Source organism: Lentinula edodes (assembly GCF_021015755.1).
Source record: "Lentinula edodes strain Le(Bin) 0899 ss11 chromosome Unknown C8R40scaffold_1, whole genome shotgun sequence".
Classification (NCBI taxonomy): domain Eukaryota; kingdom Fungi; phylum Basidiomycota; class Agaricomycetes; order Agaricales; family Omphalotaceae; genus Lentinula; species Lentinula edodes.
In genome coordinates, this window is record NW_025764307.1 from 1 (window position 1) to 24,603 (window position 24,603).

A 24,603-nucleotide genomic window follows, 5' to 3' on the forward strand; every position below is an offset into this window, starting at 1 on the left:
GTCTTAGGGTAGGTTTTGGTATGTGGAGGTTTATGTTGTAGCGTGCTAGGAGCAGGCTGGAGCTCGAAGGGAGCTACGAGAACCGCGACCGAGGACGGGAACGACCTAGTAGTGGTTGGAACGACGAGATGGTGACCCTTGAGGGGTTCCTAGAAGGTCCAGGGAGGTCCCTAATGCGTAGGGAGGTTCAGGACGAGTGCGGGACCGTAAGATATTGCGTAGTAGGAGTTGTACTCGCTAGAACGTCAATATAGAGTCGAGTAGGTAGTTTATGCAACGGGGTCTCGAGGGTGTAAGCTCCCGAGAAGGGATATGCCAGGGAGGGTAGGTCCCTGGGGACTAGGTTTGAGGATGGTCGTCCTCGAGTGTGGGAGGTGGTAACGGAGAAGCAATACGTAGTTTGACGTTACCTAGATCGAGGTCCCGAAGCTTACGAAGTAGCTAGGAAGCTCTGGGAGGTTTGGGGAAGGGTAGCTCACCAAGCGGGTAGGCGTTGGGGAGCTTTAGTAATGTTCGAGGGAGCTCGGAGACTCACTCGGAAGGCTTAGACTTGAAGTGAAAGCGTATATTCGATCGTATAGACGATCAGAGAGACAATAGACAGAAGTAGAGAGAAACAGAGGTAGAGAAACAGAGAGTAGAGAGAATTCCGTATAGGTAGCAGGTACAAAGGGACAGGGACTGGACCTATGTAAAGGGTGTGTGTTCAAAATATACCAAGCTGGGGATCCTTAGGATATACGAGTACTTATATAGACAGGAGGAAAGGATCAGGGGAACATTGTGTGAAGTGGACATCTAAAGGGGATGATCTAAGATATATGAGAATAGGCTGATGGGTGCGTGGACGAGTTCCCGGGTCTGTCAAGTGGTGGCGGTTGTGGAGGTATCGGGTTCTCGGATACGGTTTGAGGAGGTTTCGAGATGGCGTCTAGGGAGGGAGGGGAGGTTCCCATGAGGCAAGAGGGAGGTTCGGGGTGTTACTTGGGATAAAGAAGGGAGGAGTACTGCGTTGTGGCTTGGAGCCAGCGCATGACATTTACCGACAACCTGCTCTCAGAACCCATTACTATGGACCGACGTTCGCACTTGGCTGACGGCGCATATTGGAGCCGTCGCATCATGGCAAATCTTCACTTCACTCCAAGTGCAGCTGACAAGGTTGAGAATGCCATCAATACATACTCGAAGGCTGACTTTGTGCAGTGGTTTCATATCAAGTTTCCCCACGTTGAGGAGACTTGGGCTGAGTTCATGTGGGACATGCATGCTAGGTTGTAGCATATGTTGTAGTAATCTCATTTTTGTTGACAATTAATGCTTTATATTCGAAATTTGATGCGACGGACAAGTAAACAAGTTGAGAACTCAAGATACTGAACCCCTGAATTCTCCCAAAATTCGAAACCTTGCTACATTGTGTTGGACTAAATGGCTCGTAAGAAGGCACCTGCACTCCAGAGGTTGCTGGATACTTGTCGGAAGGCAGGCTCTATAACTCGAAGGGCCTGGCGAGTTCGAACAAAACAGCCTGTTATTAAACTCACTCCGGAGGGAAGAAAGGAAATACGCCTCCGACGTTTGGCAAAAAAGACAACATATAATGCAGCTATAAGCGAGGTACACCAGCAGCTGCAGAGATTCAGTCCCGCTTCCCTGGACATACCTTGGAGCGGGTGGTCACCGATATCTTCCAATCCCAGCGACTGAAAGAATCTTCGAAAGATGTTAGCCGTTATGCTGTATTCACCAGTGCACAGATGCAAATACTCAACGCCAATACTCCTGAAGGGCAGCCTCGTCGGAAAGTCCACCAGTGTTCAAAAATCATTGCGGAGAAGTGGCGAGCAATGTCTGACGAGGAGAGAGTAGCGGCAACAGAAGGAGAGGTGGTAGCTCTCCGTGAGCGGAGGGAAAGCAAAGAGCTTGGAACCTGGCATAACGCCGACGTCAGTGCCAACCACGACTCAAGCATGACTATCAGTCGCATTAAAGAGGAGGTGAGCCTGCACTTTTATACCCCGGCTGCTTGTTAAATTACTTCCAGCTCACACGTCTTAATGCACGTACCGGTGATGAGTCCATCCTGGTCGTCAGCAGAGGCTCCCTGACACGCTTCCGTCCTCCAGAAACATACTGCTCTGGTGTGAAGTCCGAAACCTTTCTATCAACTGTGTTAAAGACTTCTGGCGAAGACCTCGCAATGCGAATGGATGCATACATGGTGGTTGGCGTAGAAGGTGTAGCTCGGAACCAAGTTCAGGTGCTCACAGAGATGAAGGGAAAGGTCTCCGCATTGATTCTGCAGAAATTAAGTGAGTTACGAGGAGCGAGGCTGCAGTAACGTTCACTGATATACCTTAAAGAGGCTGCAGGGGGTAAGTATGAGATAAAGAAGATGTTTTATACCAACTTTGACGAACACATCACCCGCCCATTCGGAATCATGGTCAAGAATTGGCCCCTGAAGGAGTTCAAGAACCCAAGCTCTTTTTGCACCCGAGCTGACTTCAGCGTCCTGTGGAATGCATGGGAGACAGGGACGGCATACTTTTACATGATGACACGAGAGGAGCACCGTGCTTGGGAGCAGAAGCAGGAGGAGGCCTTAGTGGAGGCACAGAGGAGAGTCCAAGAGGTGAGGGACAAACGGCAATCCGGGGAAGAACCTCAGCAACAGACAAACACCGCAGGGGATGAGAACGTACCTTCGGAGAACCCACCTGAAGATCAAACCCCACCCCCAAGTATGTCCAACGTACCTCAGCCAAATGGAGGCCCTTCATCCACGCCACAATTGTGACAGATGCAAGTGGAAACACTGTCCAAACGACGAAACGACCTCGCAAGCAAAGGAAAGATGCCGGGAAACCCCGCCAGAAAAAGAAGAGGACCAATGAAGCCGAGGGTGGGGTGGGCAGCAGCGAGGCATAGCACAAACCTTACCTAGATAGATGGACTTCTGAAACTTGATCTTATTCACAGCATGAAATTAATGAAATGTTTATTAAGAGCACATTGTTTGTATCTCAAGTAAGACGGATAGTAGTGAGTGAGGTGCGATGGGCGGGAGTCGGTGGGAAGTTTAGCGCTGGTGATGACGAAAAGCGCTTATCCGGATGGTTCGGTCCCGCTGTTGATGAGGCGGACTTGGTCCCGCTCAATCCCGGGAGATTCCAGGACTTATGTCATAGTTTTAGGCTGGGCTGGACCCATTACTATTCTCAGAAACCTCGGATTATTGCCAGAATTATTGGCAATGTTAGGGATCAACGAGAATTCAGGGGAGTAGCCCTGTCATGTGAATCTATATACCAGGCCTATATACTTTGATTGTTAGGATGTTGAGGTGCGATATGCTTACCACGGGTTCCACTAAAGTTGCTCGATTGTGGCTCGATGTACTTGAAGACCGTCGACATCCACTCCGGCACGGATACTACTGCACACGTCAACCCGATGATGATGAACGCAGCGCCGGTATCGAGCAGAAAAAGGCCAGAGAAATTGAGGAAAAGTTTTTCAAGACTACAACTCCTTGGTGCCAATCTGTCAATCCCTCAAGGTTTGGTACTCAAAATCTTGTCTTGACCTTAAGTCAGCTTCTGGTTAAGGTCATCGATGAGCAGTGAGTACATTTGATAAGAACACTTGATTGTCCTATTCATTACTTGCCCGTAGCTTGCCCCAAATTCGCGAGGATGCCTCAAAACAGCTTTCCGAGTGCCGCAAGGAATTGACTCGAATTCCTTCTCCTATCTCAGATGAGCCGGCGACCTATATGTTAGCCATCGTCACCAGTTTTTGCTCCGATTTCCGAACATTAGTACGCGGAGGAGCAGATTCCGCTGAATTAATTCGGCTACATCGTCGGTCATACGGAACTTTCAAGAATACTATACGGAAGACTGCCCCTAGTTTTGTGCCATTTGAAGCGAGCCAGACGGTTTCAGATTTTTACAATTGCTTAGACGACGAAGAAGATGATCCAATTGCTAGAGTTTCTGCCATTGGAAAATCGACAATGAATCTAACGGAAGTGAGAAATCATATCAACCTGTAAGTGCTTTCGTCTTTGAATTGTCATATACTGAAGGACGATCTATTCAGGTCCTTGACACGAGAGCTTCCGAATAACGTCCCATATGAGGCGAAAGCATCCCTCATGGCCCGATTCCAAGAGAGCTGGCCAAAAGCCGTGGACGATTGCTTCTGCAGTGTAGAAAGTGATACACTCGCCGTCTTGACCAAGATGATCGAAAAGCATTTCGGAAGATTCAGTCTATTGCAATCTCAAATGAAGTAGGCCAATTGAGTACTCTTTGATTTAAATTAACCAATTCATTCACAGAAATTTCTTGAGCCCAGAACGTAAATATTTTAAAAAATGGACTGGTATGGCCACACCAAGTGAAAATTCAATTGCACTGGCAGTAGTCAGTTGATTGAAAATGGAAAATGGACTGATGGCACCAGTGCTGCCCGGTCCCTTCCTCTTCTGGCGCGCGTAGCGCGCGGTTTCGGCGATTCAAAGAATTAGGGAGTATAAAAATCGTGAATCCGTTAATAGTCCAGAATTTTTTAGATAAATACTTCCTCTCCCCTATCCGGCATAGATTGGGCATGATAGTGACCAAGCCAATTTATCTGGCCTAAATTTTGGTTAATAGTACTCAAACGAACTTAATGACAACGACCAATTCAGTACGAATTTTCAGTACATCGTTTTTGGTAGTAAGTTTCGTAGCAAGTAGGTAGGAAGGTTGTTTGATTGCACAAGATACAAATTGAATGGGTTAAAGGACGATTAAACACCACACAAGGAAAATGGGATAGTTAGTATAGCGTCCGACATTACACCTGCTTAGCCTTCTTCGATGAATCTGAGTCCACATTCAACCCCGCCTCATGCACCGAACGCTTTGTTGCCATTCGTCGTATGTTCATTTCCTTAATCGTAATTGGCTCGCGCGATGGGGCCTCCTTGTGCGAGCGCTGAGGACGGGCAGACCTTTCCATTGTACTGGGCAAAGTGTTTTCCTTCATTGCCCCACCTCCGTCTCCAAGATTCGACATGTCTCCCTTCGCAGACTCCCCTGAACCGAACACAATTTTGATTTTTCCAGACTCACCGACCACAATCTTAACGCTACCCGAGTTCGATGACTTTTCGTTCGCCTTTTCTTCAACCGGTGGCTTGCTGATGACTTTGGTGCCTTTTTTAGACTTCGCGGCAGTGGTGTCTTTCTTTTGTGCTTGTTTGCGTTGGGAGCCTGCAGCCTTGTCTTTCGCATTGGCTCCAGTGGTGATCTCAGCTGCAACATCAGTAGACATGCCATCAACAAATATGTCGGGATGATCGGCGTCAAGACTCGACAGAAGAGCCGGTTCTTTGGCAAGCATAGCTGCTAGAAGTGCGGGACCAGTCGGAACACCACCTGTAGGAGCTTTTAAACTCGAGGTGGGTGCACGTGCGGGACCAGTTGGAGCGCCGCCTGTAGGAACATTTGAATTCGAGGTGGATGCAAGTATAGTCCCATCTGAGTGTGCAGGACTCATCTGGGTGTCACCTATAGGAGGGTCTGAACTGGAAGGGTGTACAAGCATGTCAAGCAAACCATCCCCATCCGAGTGTGCAGGACTTGTCTGGGTGTTGCCCATAGGAGGGTCCGAAGACGAAGAAGAACTCGTAACACAGGAAGGACTCAGAACGCTGGGAGCACCCACTTGAATGATAGACCCTGCAAACAGGGAGTCAGGAACCATAGGGCCTGGGTTTGCGACAGTGAGAACATGAGACTTGGCAGAGTATATAAGGATATTACCTAAGGAACTCATATCGTTGCCAGTGTCAACGGTGGACTTCACAATCAGGGGATCAGGAACCTCGGTGTCGAAGACATTGGAAGTTGTGGACAATAACATGTTGATATCTTGGGCCGACGGAAATGCCAAGCGACTATTCCCAACGATAGGTGGACTAAGAGTAGGCGGGCCGGCAATTGAGGCAACCGAGCCGAACGGAAATGCCAAGAGGCCACCATCCACGCCCTCGATATTCTCTACGATAGGTGGACCAATAGTAGGTGGCCCGGGAGTCGAGGAATTTGAGTTGATATCTTGTGCGAACGGAAACGCCAAGAGGCCACTATTCATGCTCCCAACATTCTCTGCAATAGTTGGACCGATAGTAGGCGACCCGGGAATCAAGGCATTCGAGTCGATATCTTGTGCGAATGGAAACACCGAGAGGCCACTATCCATGCTCCCAGTTTTTTCTCCAATAAGAGGACCAACAGGCTGGTTCAATTCGGGGAGTGCACCAGTACTATCCCACTCAAACAGCTGGTTATTGTTCAAACCGGTAGCTATTACTGCATCAAACTCATGATCAGTCATCCTACTCCATGAATAAGACTGAGGGGCTTGCGACACAGGCTCAGGTAGCTGGTCAACAGCCCGAGCTGTAGAGCTATCCCCTAACAACAGAGACAGCGAGACGTCTGCAGAAGAAGGTGGAGGCAAAGACAGAGACCTTGTTGAGTGAGAAGATTGCTCCTCGGGCTGAAAGGGAATCAAAGGATACGACAAAGAGCGAGTCATTGGTTGGCATGAGGGAGTCACGACAACTGGAGGTGTTCCCAAAATTGCAGAAGACACAGTGGGAGTTGGAAGAGTTGGAGAAGTTGGCATCACTGGTAGCTCACCACAATTGTCCAATGGAAAGGACGAGGTCGGCATTGGAGAGGACAAGATTGGGAAGGGAGAGGACAAGGTCGGCAATATATCAGAAGGGGGATCGGTCAGACCAATACTGGTATTGTGAGAGGGTGCAATTGGAGTCGCAGTGATCTCGGACATAGATTCGGTTGCACAAGCTGTTGGAGAAGCGCCGGCAGGATGTTCCGAGGAAACAGGTAGTGATTCAGAGCCATCAGCAACCACAGTAAGTGGTGGTGAGTTGGCCACCTCTGAAGTATCATGATCAGCGCTCGTGGACAGCGAAGTCGTAGATGGATTATCCTCCGCAACTATCAATCAAAATCGTCACAAGGAGTCCGATACCTGAACTGAGATGAAACTGACCAAATGCCGCACTCGCAAAATTGAGGAAGGGTCGAAGTACGCGTTCAGTGTAATCTGGTATAGCCCTAAAGAAGGGCTGGCCATGAACGTCTTTACCTACATGGAAACTAAAATATATCTAATAAATAGAATGGAGAGATTGAGATGGAAGGACCCTCACCCATATCCACGGATCTTATTCTCATTATCCGGGTCCATACCAGCAGCAACAAACATAGTACAGAGTCCACCTAGCTTGGCGAGTCTGGTTGAAACTTCGGCCAAGGTTGTTGGTAACGCCCGCATAAATCTGAAATTGTCGAAGTTTAGATCAGCATATATCACACAGAACTTGAGAATGACAATTACTTGACGTGTTCTTCGCCAGTCAATTTTTGGATTTCACCTGTGTCTTCGTCTACAACAGGCGATGTTGTGTCCTCGTTTCTTTTTGAATTTTCTTCGGCAAGGTACTTTTCAATTGCGGCCATCTTTACTGGATCCAGCTGTGCAGCCTGGTATCCCGCGTTGGTGTGCTTATTACGGATTACCATTCTATCTCCCTTTGTAATTGCAGGACCAAAGGCAGCAATCGCGGCATCGACCTTTTCTTTACACTCTGACTCGTAAAATAGACGCGAATACACTTCGCGTTTTTTGAGGGAACGAACCGCCTTACTCTTCTGTATTTGCGATGCCCCAAAGTAGATTTTCACCGCCTCCTGCGCTTTCGCGCGACTTTTACGGGTTGAGTTGTTGATAGACGTGTTATTGAAGTAATGTTTCAGAGACTGTAGGAAAACATACTCAATGAAAACTGAAGCAATAATATAGTAAAGGACTTAACACTGAATTTACTGTCGCTGATCTTTCCAAGGGCCGAGCGCGATTCAACGTCCATTGCGGGATTATCTTCGCCATCGAGAGGGAATTTCAAGAAGAACGCGGCGCGAATTCGAGGCCAAAAGTCTGCCACCATTTTCTGATTTTGATGCTGGATGAATATCGGCAGTTGTCCCTCCGCCCAGTCTCTTTCATCCTTGGTTAATGGCATGACGATTAAAATGCTTCAGCAGGTATTTGACGATTAAAATGCTTCAGCCGGTATTGAAGTCAGAACGAAGTACTAGAACTAGAGCTAAAGGAAGCCGGAATTAGCCGAGTGATAACTGTACAGCGGTCGGATTACAAATACGAACCAATCTTCACCTCTTGTTATTTCCTATGGTCCAAAATCGCAAGCTCAAGGCAGCCACATCTGAACAATTGGAAGCTCGACGCATCATCAACGCAAAGCATTATGCACAGTATGTTTTTGCTTTAATCTCAACATGCTCAGGCAATAATGAGTCCACCACTCAGAAATCGCGAGAAGATAACAGCACATCGAAGAAAGAAGTATCAAGATGATATGGCAAAGGCTGCGCTGAAAGAATATCAAGAGTCAGTATATCCTGACACATACGGTATACGTTCTACGATTTTTTGAGCTCCAGGTCGAAACGCATCAAAAAAAAGCGGAAAGCTGCTCTGAAGGAGGCAGAACAGAAACTGAAGGAAAGGTATGTTCGTAAACAATGGATCACTTGTGATCTTCTCATGCTATCTCTAGCTATTTGCGTATTCGCAACCGAGAAATCAAAAAGAAGGCTGTTACACATGAGAGTCCGTTGGAAGACGATGACCCTTGTGAACTGTCTCCAACAAGGCCAACCACTCACGAGAAATCTGCGATATCTGTGAAAGTGAATTACTCAAAAACTCGCCAAGACGCATCCATTCCCCCCCACGCTCGACGAGTCAAAGACAAACAGTTGACACCGACGAAGAGAAAACGGAGTCCTGCGATCACCGACTCAGATGAGTTTAACCCCCATCATCTTCCTCTCCGCACGAAGGAATGCGAAACAAGGTTAGTAGATGTAATCTAATTTTATTCCTATTTAACTTCCCTATCGATAGTCGCTCGATTCCGATGACCTCTCCCCTTGTACGCACCAGTAGTTTGCCTCCTTCGTCTGTGCCGTCATCGCCAATCTCCCGGTATGTTTATGTACCGGAAATTGTAATCATTATACTCATGCCCTTATTTGAAGTATCGTGGACCACAGCAGACACGAAAGCTCCTCAAACTTCACCCCTTTGATGCCATTTATTGTGACTAGGCTCAATTTCTCGCTTGCAGAGGCCCGTGGAATCTATGCTAAATTCAAACTTCTCTGCGGAGAATCCCGATCGAAATTCTTCAAACCTTTGTATGACGACTTCTTGGTCACGCATGAGCTTGAGAAAGCCGACGCAATGGAAACTGAAATCAAACTGTTATGTTCCACGATGGAAATTCGGCGGGAGCAGATAAACACGTATGCCAAGCCATGTGATGAGGATGTTGTTGACGAAGTTCTCGGTTATATCTGTGAGCTGGCTGCATGGAAGGAAGACATAGAGGACTTCAATCATTTCGCTTTTTTAGGGAAGGATACATTGAGGGATGAGCTTGAACCCGAAACTGGCACAATTCATCGTCTACTTAAAACCTAATGGGAATACCTTTCGGACTATCTTATGTGATATTGCTGCTTGTCGCGTCAGGTTGTATGCTAAATAAGAATATGAAATTGAATTTCTTGACATGATATAACTTGTGGACGAAAGGTCCTCGACCGTCTGACGGAAGATTTGACGAATTTGCCACTCTGAAGAGCGACCAATCAATTGTCTGTTGGTTGTGAATTCACCCGTTGTAGATATTGAATCATTGTACCAATATGCAAGGTCTCGTAACCTTCCTTATATTGAACCAATGGATCAATACTTGTTCAAATGCTGCGAAAGAGTGGTCAGGAAACCGGCGCTTGCATAAGCGCCATCGCCCAGACACCATTCAACATCGAGTGCAGCGTCGACTCCCAACTCTTATGAGATATAGAGATTGTTATAAATGGAGTATTCATAGCTATCCATATGGTACGAGATAAATACGAGATTTTTTTGTACAAGATGGTATCGACATTACACTTTAGCGTTCTAATCTACCTTGGTCTATCTTCTCGCACGATCAAGTTCGTCAAACTTCGTCAGACTATAGCATGTTGTCAAAGATAAATTGAAATTGTTGCTCCCTCTGACTTAATTATAATCACTATAGCTACTATGAAGGTGGATAACCATCTTCAAACCCCCCCCTCATCATTATAATTATTATGAGCCCGAACCAACCGTCAAAGATCCAAAATTTGGCAAGAGCCGTGTCATCTACTTAAAGAGCAACCTGACAAAATTCGCATACCATACACAATCCCAGCTGAGACATTCTCATTTGAAAACACCTCTGACTTCATCTGACAATGCCGTGAATGATTTTATATCTGCTTCCCCTGCAATAAGTTGTATCTGACGAAAATATCCTTAGATACAAATTCGACTTCATTAAAAAATAGAACTTAATTTTCCGAAGCAAGCGAATATCCTCTAGCTTCTTTCACAAAGCTCAATCATTCTCGCAATCCTCCCCCCTAAATTTGAGAGCAAAAATTGTTCACCATTGGCTTACTTACAGCCTACTCCGCAAACCTGGTACACAACACATGCAAACAACAGACCGTGGAGCATTGACTGTCAATCTCACGTTAGATCCAATACATGTCTTTCCATTCCCTCTCGAAAGTCGATCAAATCCAGCTTCGAGATGATCTCAGACGTTACCGTCGATGCAGACTTGACTTACAAGGATGGTTTATACGTGATCCTGACGGGCCACCGGCAAGTCGTCCTCAAATTTTACATTTCATCTCACTCAAATACAACTATATGTAGCCTCATCCAAGTGATTCGTGCTATGATGATCCTACCACACACATTCCTCCCTCTCCAGGTATCAGGAACTGCCAGCTTTCTCCCAAGCTCGAAGACTTCTCTTTTGGGTATCGGGCGCGGGAGTCATTTTCCCGCCTGCTAATTTCGGCGTATGCGGCCGCCATTAAAAACCACGCAAAAGATGAGTTTTTGCGAGATGTGATGAAGCTATGGCTCTGTCTTTTCCCAGTAGACCTGCTGCCTGATCAGTCTTATCAGGCCTACAAGCAGAGTGGTCGTCTGACTATGTCGGAAGTAGTGCTTCCATTCACACTCAGACACTATCAACAAGACTTGTCACGCCGCTTCATATCGAAGAATTTGCCGGATACCCCAGATAGGTGTATTGAACGGGACACAATTGTTCATCATACACTCCTCAAGCATAAGATTGTAAGTAGTGCTTTGTCGTCTGTTCAGTGAAAATCAAATTCACATTGACCCAGGCTAGTGACCGTCAAGTTGATATCGCCCATCGCCGTTTTGATCGTGATTTGCCCCGGGACCTATTCCATTCGCTGCTCTTGAAGGTAAATCAAATTAGACTCCTTCGCATTGCATATTGATGTACCTTGTAGGCGATCGAGGATTGCCTCGATCGGGGTGTCCGTATTCACGAATCTGCAGTCACTTGCGTTGCCGACTGGCGAAAAGACCTTCAGAATGCATTCATGCATTGGTTCTATCATCAACGCATGCCGCAGTCATTTATCATCCTATATCCTCCTTTTGCTCCGCACAAACCTTTCCGTGAGGATTTGCCTGTGTTCGCAGTGGATGCGAAAGTATTTTGGAGGCCTCCGCATATTCCACCTCACCCACACATACCCATGCCCGGTGACTCGGAGACCGAACTCGAGGAATTGGAGGATTCAGCAGACTCTGTTTAATCCCTCCGAAATGGAATAATATAATACATATCGATACCCACTAGCAAGGCTCAGAGCTGATACAGCAGCCTCATCTTACATACGTACTCAAAATTTGAAATTTCTTGACAGCTGACAGAGGTTGTCGGCCACTTCAAAAGAAGCAGCGCACAACCATCAACGTGCGCTCACGGGACTTCCAGATGTCCTCAATTCTTAGCTTGATGCTCGCTTTGCTGCTTCCACTAACCACCATCTCTTGTATCGAAAGGAACAATGTGCGGAAGAATCCCAAGGATCTCGAGGCCAGTCAAGGATGAGGGGAATGAATGGGAAGTCAAACTGGTCGATGATTTTCAGACTCTCGGCGTTGCGAATGAAGAAAGAGAATGCCGTCTTCCCAACGAGCTGCTGGAGAAGATTTTCGATCAACTTGACTCTCTCTTAAATAAACGAGACTTCTACCGTTTAGGTCTGGTCAGTCGACGTTTTCACTCATTGGCGATACGATTCTTGTATCTGGATATCGAATTTTCCAACCCTCGCCGATTTTTTGCCATGCGCGATGCATGGAGAAATGTCCCACCGCTATATGCACCCTGTACAACAACCCTCTCTCTCGGAGACACCCTGACCAGAGGATGGTCAGCAGAGTTTGACCCTTTCTGGAACCATGTTGAGGTTTTCGCAGTCTCGTTGTCTTCACTGCACCTTCTCAGTCTTAACCGACTCGACCTCTCTTTTTCCTTCTTCAAGTTTGCCACAGGGCTCGGATTTCCTCTTGCCGTTCAACTCAGCTACTGCCTCGTCAACCGTGAGGCCTTACTTGCAGTCCCGACCTTGAACTTCAACGAGATATCTATCACGATGATATCCTGGCAGGAAACTGCGACTTCCCTGATTCAGGAGGGTGGCCAGATCATTTCGGAGCTGATTTTTCACTGTCGCCACGTTCGTCTGGCGCAGTTCCGCATCGACCAGTCATTAGTGCGATATATCCGGGAAAACGATCTCACCTGGCCGCCGACCCTCTGTCATCTGGAAATCTATACGGATTGGGCAGATACTAGGGAGGATCAAACTTTGATGGGGCTCACAATCACTCGTATAATACGTGCTTGTTCACCCCTCGATTATCTCTCTTTGCCCAATTCCTCTGACGGCTTTAGAGTCTTGGCCAGACATATATTGCGAGAAACGATACCCTCGACGCAGTTACACCTTCATGCTGATATCAATCAGCTTGAGGCCCCACCACAGTTTCTTGCTCTGATTCATCCTGACGCAGGGATTGAGACCCTCGATATTGGTGATGGAGAGCTAACGAGGAACTTGTTGTCCACGTTGCCTATCTGGTCTCATGTCAGAACCCTCACGTTTGGGATGGCGGATATATCAATCGACGAAATGGATTACCTTGCTGAAATTTTTCCGCGGATGGAGAACGTCACGTTCATATCTCTTCGCAATCATTTAACGGTTCGCGATTCCTTTGAAGTCTCTCCCAAACTTCACGATGTCACTGATGGATTTGGCCTCTCAGATGAATCAACTCATATACATGAGCCGGACGTGGCGTGCAAGTAGTATCAGGGTGTTGAGAAGGGAAAATTCGGTATCCCCCCGGATGGACAAAAAGGCATTTATGGACTGCTTGCGGGTGCAACTTATCAAAATTCACAAACAGGTCAAAGTAGCCGAGGTTTGGTTTGAAGGAATATTAGTTTGGCATGCTTAGGGTTGTTGTCTCTGTCTTATTCATACAAATATTATTCATAAACACGCGGTCTGTTAACAATCTTCATCACTTGGAAGTCACACCGTGGTATCTGAGTAATCATAACTAGACAGCCATCCCACGACCTCCCACGTGTGAGTATTTTTGTGTAGGTGGTGATGATACAGTTAGACTAATACTGATACCCGTGTTTCTTTTGAAAAATCGAGTGATACCCGCGTTTTAATTTGAATTAGAATGGTAAGTGATTTAATTCAAAACTACCAAAATCAATTAAATGACGAGCTTGTTTTTAGGACCGTTCTGACTACTACGATCGCGAGTCACTCGTCTGGGTAATGTTGGTTGGGTACTCCAACCTCTCTGTTGAAAAGCGCGCAAAATATCTCGATTTTGTAATGCTTCTATGGAGTGAACGCTTTCCTGAAGACATACGTGGGGGACGTCCTGAGCCTGAAGAACGTACCAGGCAACCCAAACATGCTGAGCTACCGTCTCTTGACGTATCCAGTGAATGGATCATCGACTACCTCGAAAAATCTAGAGAAGTAAGTCCAGTGTCTTCTACAGGGTCAAGTACTAATTGCATTTTGAAGAATGCGCGTAACGAAGCTAAGGCTATCGAAGCTTTAATGTCTCCTTCATTTAGGAACGAGCAATATAATAGACTCAAGGAGGTAAGTTGGGATTTACGTTTGCAAGTCTCATCTGACTTTTGTCATAGACAATCGAAGACTGCTTTCAACAGGCGATCAAAGTCGCGCGAGGCTGTTTGAAATTTGTCGAGCCAGAACACTGTCTCGAAGAGCTACATACTGCGGTACAACTCTGGGATATCCATCATAGGCTACCCTTGAACATGTTCTCTTCCAGTCTAGCTTCCATCCTACCTCCTCCCTATGCACATCTCCGTTCCACCCCTCGCTCTTCCATCTATAGCATGAATTGGAACTACCCGTGGCGAGGCTTTGACATGGAGAAATTCGATGAAACCGTACTCGAGGTGGAAGAATGCATTTCCGAAACAAAAGCATTCCTCGAATATTATCGCCACGAAATCCCTTCCTATCTGGTTTGCAAATCATTCGATCATCAATTGGATGATGAAAGTGACCACGAGAGTCCCAATATCATAACTATTGACCAGTTTCTCCCGGTGGCCGTCGTCCATGAAGAAGTTTTGTTAAACTCCACTGGTCGTGACGACACATCCGAGTCGGAGCTTTCTAGCATCGAAGCAGCCTTGCTAGATGCGGAGCTTTCCACCATTGAAGCAGATTTGCTCAATTACTCTGATAGTGATGAAGATCTCAATTACGGTTATCCCTCATCTCCAGTTCTGTCGTCCGATGATATTACAATTGTGGCTCCTTGTGGCGAGGTTGATGCCTTCTTGTCCGATGATGATGATGAGGGGATCACAACCGAGTTTGAGGAATCGCTCACGGAGACGGAGGATATCATTATTCCATATGCAGGGAAATTGGCTTTAAACATGCTCCCGTATTGATACTATTTTCTTCTTGCTCGAGCGTATGTTTTCTCCTTTGGCTATCTCATCCCAGTCGTCTCTAATTGTATACTCGTATCGACTTTTGTAATCTACGTATCTTTGCTATGTTGTTAGTTGTTTTTTTGTCACGCGCGCTTATTATCATCTGAGACTTCATCATCCTGAACATCGTTCGACTCCTCTCAATGTAATCGTCTTCGCTACTTTCTCGCATTGATGTCTATATACACGTTTCAAAATTTATCGAACACGTTGTTGGGAAGTTCCCTTTCTCGAAAAGGTGCTTTTCTCGAAGGGTCTCAGACACAAATCGTAAGGAGAATATGATTTCTCTCCTTCTTTATCCCTCATGTGTCTGTCAACTGCAGAGAATGCCTAAAACTCTCGATTCAAACCGTCTTCGATCATGTGCAAAACTTAGATACACGAGTCCTCAATCGAATCTTAGAATTCTGGGATCCCCAAAATCGTACATCTTCGGCCTGCCAAATTTGACTGCAACATCTGGACGTCGGAAGCCTGGCCCGTGGTCTTACTCACAATGTAGCACTACTTCCCCAACGAGCATACAAAAGTCGGGCTCAACCATAGATGCACTTCGTCGGATTTCGGTCTCCTCGCCCACCCAGCACCACCGTCAGCTTTTGCGCATGGCTCCTCGTCCTCGCCAAACAGCCAACGATGGTGCCGAAACCGTTCTTCTCGAAGACATAACGAAACAGACGGAACGGTCATTTTTTACATCTGTGCGCCATCGGGACGCGGTCCACTTGAGGAAGCCATCTGTTGGAACCCGTCTCAGTACTATGCGTACTCTTGTGGAGGTAGACTCGTCGCTAGCAACGGATCGAATCCCTGTTGTTATTGAACCGTACTCCAGTCGGTATACAACTCATATGGCAGCGAACGAAGACATATCGATGGATTATTCTGCGGGTGACCTAGACGGTTATGTATTCGATAACCCTGTTCTTTCTGGTGAACTTCATGAAAACCAGGAAATCTGCATTGAAGACCTTGATTTCCATTCTCGTAATGTGGGTCTTTGAACTTGGACTATCTGGTTTAAGCTTAACTCTTTTTAGGAATTGCTTCATTGGCATACAAATCATGTCGACGACTATCTTCAGGAGCTACTTCGCCTGGAAGATCCAAGTTTGTTGGCCCATCAATCCTGTCGTTGTGGTACAATCTTCGACACCACCCAGAATCAAGCCTATAGATGTGTCCAGTGTCATGATTGTGCCCTGTACTGCAAAGAGTGTATCATCATTGGTCACGAGAAGAATCCATTTCACATAGTACAGGTAAGTAACCTGATTGCGAGAATATGGATGATTATGACAGGTTAATAGGTCAAAAACGGACTGTTCTTCGAATCAACACAACTAGGCCATCTCGGGCTCGTCATTCACTTAGGAAATCACTCGCGGTCGAATCCTTGTGCCCATGCTATACATCATCCTGTGAAGTCTTTTACAGTCATTGGTATCCAGAATATACAAACTGCTTTGCTGAAGTTCTGTGCATGCAAAGGAGGTATAGATGTTGATCGTCACCAACTCCTCCGTGCTCGTCTATTTCCCGCTACGTCGACAAATCCACAGACAGCGGCAACATTTGATTTCCTCAACTTTTTCCACATCCTTTCATTTATGTCAAAGGTATCTATGTCAGAATACTATCAAACGTTGGAACGAGTAACTGATAATACCGGCAAAACCATCCCCCCGGTAAGTCTTCCGCTTTCCGGCATCTGAACTGTTGCTCACTGAATTTTGTTTATTGCAGAATCGAATGAGAGAGGCTCTCAGGCTAATACGCGAATGGCGTTTTCTAATGTTGTTAAAAAGGAGCGGTCAAGGTCATAAAACTGGAGGCGCCATGGATATGAAGCCGGGCGATCTGGTTACTCGATGTTTACCTTGTCCGCATCCGGGAATCAATCTTGAAACCGCTGGTATGGATGCTTCAAAGGTGTGAGTTCGGGGTCGAAAGATGTCGATCTTGGCTGACATCTCGTTTACAGATGGCTGGCTAAGAGATTTCAGGGTCTCGATGCCAACTTTCGCTGTACCCGGATCAATGTTTCAAGCGAGGCCAAAGATCCTAGTCTCAATGGTGGAAACGCATTCTTTTGCAATGACCGAGCTTTTCAAACCCACCTGGCGCGTATGTCGGGTAAATGGCCTATTGAGACCTCGGACTGCAATGATCACGATGCTATCAAACTTGCTAACAAACGCGGCACCAAGAATCTCGCGGTCACTGGGATCGCAATGGCAAGTTGTACCCGTCATGAATGTATATTCCCTCAGTCTGTGGCTGATTTGCGTCTGGGAGAAGAGTAAGTGAATTCTCGATTTTCCTGAGACCTCGATTTTACTCACTTGTTTTGTGCTAGGTACATCATTATGGACTACGTGAACATCAAGTCTTTGCAGGTCAATACGCCTCCACTACTCACTCTCTCCTATGACGTAATGTGCCAGTATAGCAAAAAATTTGAAAAACGGATACTATCGTATGGCGACTCCCTCCAACTACCGGGGTCTCTCTCGGTTTCTAACATGCAGCTTCTCATCCCAAAATTTCATCTCATGGGTCATCAAGACTCTTGTCGCCAGAAATTTGCGTTCAACTATGCGAAAGGAACTGGGAAAACAGATGGGGAGTCTGTTGAAAGGGTTTGGGCTGAGACAAATACTTTGGCAGGCAGTACCAAGAGGATGGGACCTGGTTCCAGGAGAGACACACTCGACGATCACTGGAACGACTGGAATTGGAGGAAATCGATCACACTCTGTACGCCTATTTTTCATCTTCTTGACTCGGAATAAATACCATTCCTGCATCCGTATCAGCAACTAGGCTATATAAACGTGCTACCAACGCCATTGAAGAGCGTATTTTATATGTCCTAGCTTACGAAGACTTATGTGGCAGCTTAAATTCAGATGATGTGGCCACCTGGCGTCAAGATATTGCTACATGGGATGCAGATCACTCTGCAAAGAACCCATATGAGTCTTCAGTTCGTCGTAAGCATATAGATTGTGTTCGGTTATTCAGTGATTGAAAAATTTCTTAGCTTTGAAGTTGGCCAACATCCGGCTACAACTGGCCAAAGAGGACGCAATCCTTTCGCGAGGGGATCATCCATTTGCTCAACAGGGTCTTATGAAGCAAATGACACCTACGACGTTGATTGTACAGGGTCTTGATCTAGAGGAACAACAGTATGTTTCGATTTTGCTTATTGCTTCCTACTTAACTGACTCAACCTGCAGACGACGTTTAATTTATGACCACGGGCAATTGGGGAAACACCCGACATCGCTCCAGCTTGCAAAGGTGGTCGAACGTGCGACAAATCTTCGTAGTCGCATTGAAGCCTGGATCGTTGTCCAGGCTCTGTATATGCCTGTGACTACCGTGTTGAGAGTGGAGTCTGAGAACCGCCCACGTATGTGATATTGTCCCTTCTTTTGGCTCACTCACCTTTTTCGACTTAGGCTCAGTTTCTGCCAGAGATATTCAGTTATTCTTTCCTAGTGCTGTCTTCGATGCGGGTAGGACATGCGATGCAAGACTGATCAACACCGAGTGGAGGCTTCGTTTTGCCGCAGCTCACGACGAACTTGAGAAGATCAGAAAGTACTTGATATCTCGTACTTGCGTTATCAACTATAAGCGCAAATATGGACATGGTAACGCGAGGGTACTCGAACGGCTTCCGCTCTCGATTCTTTGGACCAAAAGATTGCTGCGTGCGCTGCGAGGTACAATTTACACTATGCTATGATTGCAAGGTATAGTGAAACATTGGGCAAGAGTGACACTTGGAAGGATACGCTTCGTCCATTGAAAGACACTGATCTAAGAGACTTGGATGGGTCTGTCAAGGATTGTGTCGATGGCATGGCAGTGTCTTGGGTTTGGCTTTCTACTCCGAAGGATGTTGCCAGTGATGATCACGTCAATGATTGTGAGTCCTCCGGTATATATCATCTGTCTATCAATTTCTGACAATGAGCAAAGCGTTGCGTATTGCTTTCAGCAAGGCTCGCGCTAAGGCGGTGAGATCCCAAGAGGAGTGTGTTCTGATTCAGGAAGAAATGCGACGTTCTTTGAAAGCGTTAGAATATGAAGCTGTGGAATGGGAGCGTCGTGCAACGGTAAGGGTTCCTGTAGACCCGAAGAATGAAGTGGCAGCAGGGAGACGCGCGTATGCCTACCGTCAAGCTCATATTCGCCGCCAGTTAGCGGATATCTGTGCGCAGAAGTGGGAAGGGTTGGACATTAAGCTTGCAGCAGGCCCAGGTGGAATATCGCTTAATGATGCTAAATTATCGTTTGTGTTGTAATTTTGACCATAAATTTGATGGGATTTTGGTATCGGCCCAATTTGGTCCCGTAATTAGAATCGCGATACTAAATTAGATTACTATCTCCCCACATTTGGAAGGCGACAAGGTTCCCCCTTATCATACCAATTTATTAACCAATTTATTAACCTACATAAGCGCACATAGCTCATACTGGCCGGATCCTATCCCGTTAACGGAGTAGCTGGACCCTACCAGTGATTTTCCAATTTATGACAACTGACAGCTGCCAGTCCAAACGAAAAACCTGAAAAACTGGTATGGCCATTTCATCATTAATTATCCCTAGGTCATTAGGTGATTTCTTGAAAGCATTGTTGGATGAGCACAAGGTTCACTGTAATATCATGCTAGATTATGTTCTCGAGGCCGAACACATGCCCTTCACTCAGAATGGACATTACTACGAATCTTGTAAACAGGGTTGGTTGACAAAATATAAAGCTGTCAGATCTGGCAAGGTCGGGGAAGAAGAGTTGGACCCTCAGGCTAAGAGACACCGAATTGTTGCTCCCGGATTTGAATGTACGTGTTTTAGATTTATCTCTCATATATCAGTTGATGTGCAACTGGTAACCTTCGGGGTTGGTGGAACAGCTTCCACCTTTTTGAATACCAACTCCGCTTCCAAGGGCGGTCCTGCAAATTCAAACCTCTTTTCTTTTACAGGCTTAGGCAATATCCAACCGAAACATGCAGCTGAAAAAAGTCCTTCGCAAATTCCTTCCGCGTCATCTTTCTTCGGACTGCCACCCGCCACACCCCTCAGTAGTGGTAATAGTCTCCTTGCCTCGAAACCTATCCCATTTCCAATTACGACAATGGACCCAAAGCTCGCGCAATCTCAACAGGCGGTTCCTGTCGCTCAAGACTCAGACTCAGATACAAACCGTGCGACAGAACGAATAGATTCCAATTCTCCCGATAAACAGGCTGTGCAGGAGGCCATAGCTCTTTTGGTAAAAGCTGGTTTGCCTGTAGCCTCGTTGGATCCCACGGACCTTTTAGGAAAGCTCATACCGCCTGATGAGTATGAGACGGAATTAGGGGTAATGGCAGAGGTTCGCGGGTACTTCCAGGTTGCATACAAAGTGAGCCTTCCCTGTTCCCAAATGCAACTAGGTTCTGAGATGTTTATGTGTGTAGCGCATGATAGATAACGTTCCGAACTTCATCGACTTGTTATTCGTCAGAAAGCTTGGAAAATCTTTGCAGCCACATCTCATATCCAAATTAGGCATGGGGACACCATCAGCAAACGAGCGTTGCGGAAGTTTGCTAGGAGAAGACCCAATGCTTGTCTTACGCAGGGAGGAGCTTTTGGCACGAAGGAAGAGACTTGAAAGCGTTGAAAAGGAATTGGATGCATATTCTTTACGCATGTGAAGTACGCGTAATCTGCTAGGCCCTGTACTATATAATCAATAGCTAATCTACATTGTATATACCTTATAAAGATCATGGATAAACATAAACAGCTTGTTTCAAACTGGGGGGGAAGCATGTGAGATCTAGAGCCCTACGAAGAGAGAAGGGTTGAGTGTCAAGAACAAATTGGATGGTGAGTTATTGGAATATTCATATTTAGATGTGTTATAGTATACAGAAGCCTTCATAATTTCACTGCCCATATCATATTGCGCTTGGCAGTTGGCAATTGGCAAAGTTGTTTAGTAAAAGCTCGTTGTTCCGCGACACTGATTATTATAATGAAAGCCTCCATGGCATTGTCCAAAGTGGAAGCCTGGTATTCGAAAACTTTCGGGCAACAGGACCTGAAACAGCTTTTGCAGCTCTTTCAACGAAAATTTCCTGTAGAACATATAGATATCAACGTGCACAAAACGGAAGTATTCATATTGGCTTTGCATCCAATGGGCTAAGAGCGGGTCCAGTTGGGAAACGACAGGGGAGGTCGTGCGAGAGTTATGAATTTTCTTTACACCGGGGACCGCCCAATCTAAGACCACTTCAATTTGCCCAAGCAACCGAGGACTTGCAGGAATAATTTGCTCAAGAACTGTTGTTATCGCGCCTACCGATTCGGAAAATATGCGCAGAAATTTGAGTTTTGGGAGTTGATTGCGCTGTATATCGAGGGCAACTTGAGGAAGAATTCAATACCCAATAATCAGTCAATTATCGATGTTTACAAGGTCAAAGTTCATCGATCATCACTCACAGATATCTGTACAACACACAATCGACAATATCAGTGTCTCTAGATTGTGGTGTAAGCAACAATACAAGAGGGTCGAGCATGAAGATGCATGGTGTCTGTCCCAAGACAGATTCAAGTGCTTCACTTCTTTCCAATCGATGAACCCAGGATACATCAATATCTCGTTCCGAATTCGTGGATGCATATAGCCCAAACCAAGCATGCTCAGATGGAAGTGATGAGGCTCGCGATGAGCAACAATCTCTTCCATCCATAATCGAAATTCATCAGAAGTAGTCTCTCGCATTTCCTCGGGAATTGATTGTACGTTCTCTATCGTTAAATGCTCAAGATTCAACGAATAAAAACCCACGATGGCGAGAAGATCGTCCAACGATGAAAATATTGGATTACTAAGAGAAAGCGAGTTTAGGTTTGGGTTTTGTCTGATAAGGTTGCTTAGAGATGATCCTAGAGTTTTGGAGGGCCATTCTGAAGAATTCCCCCAGCGAAAATTCCACGGAACATTCAAAACCAGGGTATGAAGATTTGTAAACATGGGAATGTTGGTGAGGATTTGGTAGATGAACTTGGGAGTGACCTTATTGCCGACTCGGGAACTCGTTGTCTCTATCCACATTCTTTGCGTGAACTGAACTAGATGGCTCTTCCTGGAAAGACCTTCAAGTCTGCGAATGAAGGATCGTTTCCTGATCTGAAGTGCGACTGGAGGAAGACTCCAGACATCCAGATTCACGACGCGAAAGAGATATGGTTGACAACGAGCATTCCAAGAGCGCGCTACGAGGCAGCACACCTTAAGAGTTGGTAACGAGAACTGGAGATAGTCAAGGATGAGATTGAATAGTTCTGGCGGAAGTTTAGGTTCCAATGGAAACGATCGGTTCCTTGGAGGAATACGACGCAAGATTTTTGGCCGGGAAAGACGACGAGTGGACGGAGACATGATGGTAAGAACAATTCAGATAATGATGGGTCCATTGTAACAGCAAAAGAGACGGTGGGTAAATGTTACTCAGTCTAGCAGTGAATACATAGCTTCTATGGGTGTGGCGTTAATTTGATTCGAGTCATTCCGATGCTGTGGAAACCCAGTCGACGGTTTAGTTGTGTAGTTCGAGTTGCACCTCATTGTCTTGCATGAGTTTTTCCAGAACAGACTACTAAGCAACTCAATACCGCTCGGAGGTCGCCTTGCTCCGCCCACTACCTTCACCGAGCATCAGCAAGCGCCAGGGCCTCACTCAGCAGCGTCATACTCAATGGTGACCATGGTTCCCTTGAAAAGAGTCGGCAAATCCCAGCAGCTGCGATACACCCCTTATAGGATACATGATACATGATGATGTTGCCGAGGTTGCAAATATTGAAAGCGAATATACATGCATGTGAAGGAAATGTAGTTTAAACCTTTGCAGCAGCCTTTGCGTCCTCTGCCGCAGCGACAGCAGGATTGACCTTCTTACCATCCTTCCAGCGGACTCGAGGTGGAGGGGCACGGTTACGACGTCCTTCACGTGAGCGCACACGGACAACTGTAGAAGGTCGTCAGCCTTCGAGGGCCAAAGAAGATCGGACGTAAAAATTTACCATGTGAGTGGATGGCGCACGATACACAGTATGCGATTTTGATGTACAATTTTGGAACTGCGTATTCTGTAGAGTGAAAACCAGTCAGATTTACAGGTGAACAAACAAGATCTCTCGTTGACTCGCCTGAGTAAACCGACGCCTCGCTGATATCCCTAACTGCCGCACTCTCGACCATGTTTCTTACGGTGAACCTCTTGATGGCTTTGTCTTTGGGCACACATCGAGAGCAGTTGGAGCAGCGCATGAAGGTAACATGGCCACGTCCCTTTTTGTTACGGCCGCCATTTCTTCTTTTCTTGGTCTGGAGAACGAGTGTCGTACGTTAGCATGAGATTACATCGAGCCTTTCGGGATAGAGACGATGATGGAAGCAATCCGTGACCTCTGCGCTGAACGTAGACCGCACAAAGGTCGAAACCATCGAGTCAAAACGGCAGAATGCAACCGTAGTTCCTTTAGCCGGGAATCGACATCCAATCTTTTGAAACTAATCCAGCCCAAACACCTTCATTCCAACACCAAATTTACAAAGAAAGGAGTGCCAGGAGTTCGATGGAGACAGATGAAGCCTCAAACAGCATGAACTTACCATCTTGAGAGTCGGGAGCTGGTGGTTGTATTCGACACTGCCTACTCGTCTGTGTACTTTTCAGAGATGAGAATCTGACGTAAGTATGTTTCTCACGTTCACTCTTCTCTAGATTCCGCGGTCAGGATGTCAGGATCTTACAGGGCGTGAAGGGTATGAAGCATCGCGAAGCGATATAAAGTGATTCAAAGTCTAGCGTCATCTTGTAATGGGCCCATTATTGAACGCTTCAAGACTCGTTGTGCTCCAACAATTTTCAGATCTTCAACTTGAAGCCTAGGTTTCTCGCTACTCATCTGTCTCTTTAGTACAATACTTATTCCTACATTATTGTCTCTCAGTTGACTCCCAAGTTGACATTCCTCTCATATGTGTGTACGCTAGAACCCTGTACTTTTCTTTTAAATCGGAACCAGTTCTTCTCTTCAAAACCCTTATTCACCTTAGTTTCCACGAATCTTGATCATCCCCATAACATAGCCCCAGTTTCTGAACGCAAACTCTCAACCTCCTTCTCCAGCTTGTCGATTTTTCCTGCATCTCTATCATGACCTCCTGTACTGCCTCCCATCTATCTTTCTATTTCGTGTCTATGTCAATGGAGACTTTGTCTGAATTCTCCCAATCGCTGCCGAACGTGATAGTAGGAACTTCAAAATCGCATAGCTGGGCAATGCGAGACCCAGACAGAATTATCTATGGGTGATGGACCGAATTCCAAATTTTCAGATCCTGGAAACGTTCGAGTTCGACAGAAGTGAAGTCGGGGATGTACAGTCTAGTGGCATCGACATAGATTCCAAGTAGTGTC

General features: G+C 46.2%; 11 protein-coding genes across 11 annotated transcripts; 8 read left to right on the top strand and 3 right to left on the bottom strand.

Moving 5' to 3' along the window:
• Positions 1–1,745: 1,745 nt before the first annotated feature.
• On the top strand, positions 1,746–2,803 carry C8R40DRAFT_1031831 (uncharacterized protein; the record flags this gene model as incomplete). The annotated part of the gene is made up of 3 exons (XM_046223203.1): positions 1,746–2,000; positions 2,048–2,315; positions 2,367–2,803. Coding segments are annotated over 3 exons (960 nt in total), but the record flags the coding sequence as incomplete, so codon positions are not given.
• An 867-nt stretch (positions 2,804–3,670) lies between these two features.
• On the top strand, positions 3,671–4,306 carry C8R40DRAFT_1032098 (uncharacterized protein; the record flags this gene model as incomplete). The annotated part of the gene is made up of 2 exons (XM_046223229.1): positions 3,671–4,059; positions 4,111–4,306. Coding segments are annotated over 2 exons (585 nt in total), but the record flags the coding sequence as incomplete, so codon positions are not given.
• Positions 4,307–4,854: 548 nt separating this feature from the next.
• Positions 4,855–8,119, bottom strand: C8R40DRAFT_1064652 (uncharacterized protein; the record flags this gene model as incomplete). Its single annotated transcript, XM_046225569.1, has 5 exons — positions 4,855–7,031; positions 7,087–7,193; positions 7,247–7,375; positions 7,435–7,882; positions 7,924–8,119. 5 exons carry the CDS (start codon positions 8,117–8,119, stop codon positions 4,855–4,857), a joined length of 3,057 nt encoding a protein of 1,018 aa, XP_046091935.1.
• A 170-nt stretch (positions 8,120–8,289) lies between these two features.
• C8R40DRAFT_1164277 (uncharacterized protein) lies at positions 8,290–9,606 on the top strand (the record flags this gene model as incomplete). The annotated part of the gene is made up of 6 exons (XM_046230467.1): positions 8,290–8,372; positions 8,428–8,508; positions 8,562–8,627; positions 8,678–8,977; positions 9,028–9,108; positions 9,162–9,606. 6 exons carry the CDS (start codon positions 8,290–8,292, stop codon positions 9,604–9,606), a joined length of 1,056 nt encoding a protein of 351 aa, XP_046091936.1.
• A 1,147-nt stretch (positions 9,607–10,753) lies between these two features.
• On the top strand, positions 10,754–11,810 carry C8R40DRAFT_1064654 (uncharacterized protein; the record flags this gene model as incomplete). Its single annotated transcript, XM_046225570.1, has 4 exons — positions 10,754–10,807; positions 10,882–11,313; positions 11,367–11,450; positions 11,499–11,810. The coding sequence occupies 4 exons, from the start codon at positions 10,754–10,756 to the stop codon at positions 11,808–11,810; spliced, it is 882 nt and encodes a 293-aa protein (XP_046091937.1).
• Positions 11,811–12,065: 255 nt separating this feature from the next.
• On the top strand, positions 12,066–13,376 carry C8R40DRAFT_1164279 (uncharacterized protein; the record flags this gene model as incomplete). Its single annotated transcript, XM_046230468.1, has 1 exon — positions 12,066–13,376. One exon carries the CDS (start codon positions 12,066–12,068, stop codon positions 13,374–13,376), a length of 1,311 nt encoding a protein of 436 aa, XP_046091938.1.
• Positions 13,377–13,925: 549 nt separating this feature from the next.
• Positions 13,926–15,037, top strand: C8R40DRAFT_1164280 (uncharacterized protein; the record flags this gene model as incomplete). The annotated part of the gene is made up of 3 exons (XM_046230469.1): positions 13,926–14,075; positions 14,124–14,204; positions 14,252–15,037. The coding sequence occupies 3 exons, from the start codon at positions 13,926–13,928 to the stop codon at positions 15,035–15,037; spliced, it is 1,017 nt and encodes a 338-aa protein (XP_046091939.1).
• Positions 15,038–15,411: 374 nt separating this feature from the next.
• C8R40DRAFT_1232923 (uncharacterized protein) lies at positions 15,412–19,394 on the top strand (the record flags this gene model as incomplete). The annotated part of the gene is made up of 12 exons (XM_046233319.1): positions 15,412–16,077; positions 16,126–16,347; positions 16,396–16,773; positions 16,832–17,019; positions 17,070–17,387; positions 17,445–17,845; positions 17,905–18,081; positions 18,132–18,279; positions 18,331–18,506; positions 18,556–18,761; positions 18,803–19,028; positions 19,082–19,394. Coding segments are annotated over 12 exons (3,417 nt in total), but the record flags the coding sequence as incomplete, so codon positions are not given.
• Positions 19,395–19,477: 83 nt separating this feature from the next.
• On the top strand, positions 19,478–21,011 carry C8R40DRAFT_36 (uncharacterized protein). Its single transcript, XM_046234831.1, has 6 exons — positions 19,478–19,516; positions 19,567–19,725; positions 19,783–19,953; positions 20,026–20,519; positions 20,575–20,815; positions 20,886–21,011. Exons 2-5 carry the CDS (start codon positions 19,689–19,691, stop codon positions 20,812–20,814), a joined length of 942 nt encoding a protein of 313 aa, XP_046091941.1. The 5' UTR covers positions 19,478–19,516; positions 19,567–19,688; the 3' UTR covers position 20,815; positions 20,886–21,011.
• A 4-nt stretch (positions 21,012–21,015) lies between these two features.
• On the bottom strand, positions 21,016–22,839 carry C8R40DRAFT_32 (uncharacterized protein). Its single transcript, XM_046234694.1, has 2 exons — positions 21,611–22,839; positions 21,016–21,532 (listed from the first exon to the last, which is right to left on the bottom strand). Exons 1-2 carry the CDS (start codon positions 22,554–22,556, stop codon positions 21,099–21,101), a joined length of 1,380 nt encoding a protein of 459 aa, XP_046091942.1. The 5' UTR covers positions 22,557–22,839; the 3' UTR covers positions 21,016–21,098.
• A 175-nt stretch (positions 22,840–23,014) lies between these two features.
• On the bottom strand, positions 23,015–23,489 carry C8R40DRAFT_1031754 (ribosomal protein S26e; the record flags this gene model as incomplete). Its single annotated transcript, XM_046223194.1, has 2 exons — positions 23,015–23,145; positions 23,201–23,489. Coding segments are annotated over 2 exons (420 nt in total), but the record flags the coding sequence as incomplete, so codon positions are not given.
• Positions 23,490–24,603: the final 1,114 nt, after the last annotated feature.

Coding starts and splice junctions, on each gene's coding strand:
- C8R40DRAFT_36 (XM_046234831.1), top strand. CDS start 19,689: ATGGCCATTTCATCATTAATTATCCCTAGGTCATTAG. Junction 19,954..20,025: donor TGTTGCTCCCGGATTTGAAT/GTACGTGTTTTA, acceptor TTGGTGGAACAG/CTTCCACCTTTTTGAATACC. Junction 20,520..20,574: donor ACTTCCAGGTTGCATACAAA/GTGAGCCTTCCC, acceptor TTATGTGTGTAG/CGCATGATAGATAACGTTCC.
- C8R40DRAFT_32 (XM_046234694.1), bottom strand. CDS start 22,556: ATGTCTCCGTCCACTCGTCGTCTTTCCCGGCCAAAAATCTTGCGTCGT. Junction 21,533..21,610: donor TGTGTGTTGTACAGATATCT/GTGAGTGATGAT, acceptor TTCTTCCTCAAG/TTGCCCTCGATATACAGCGC.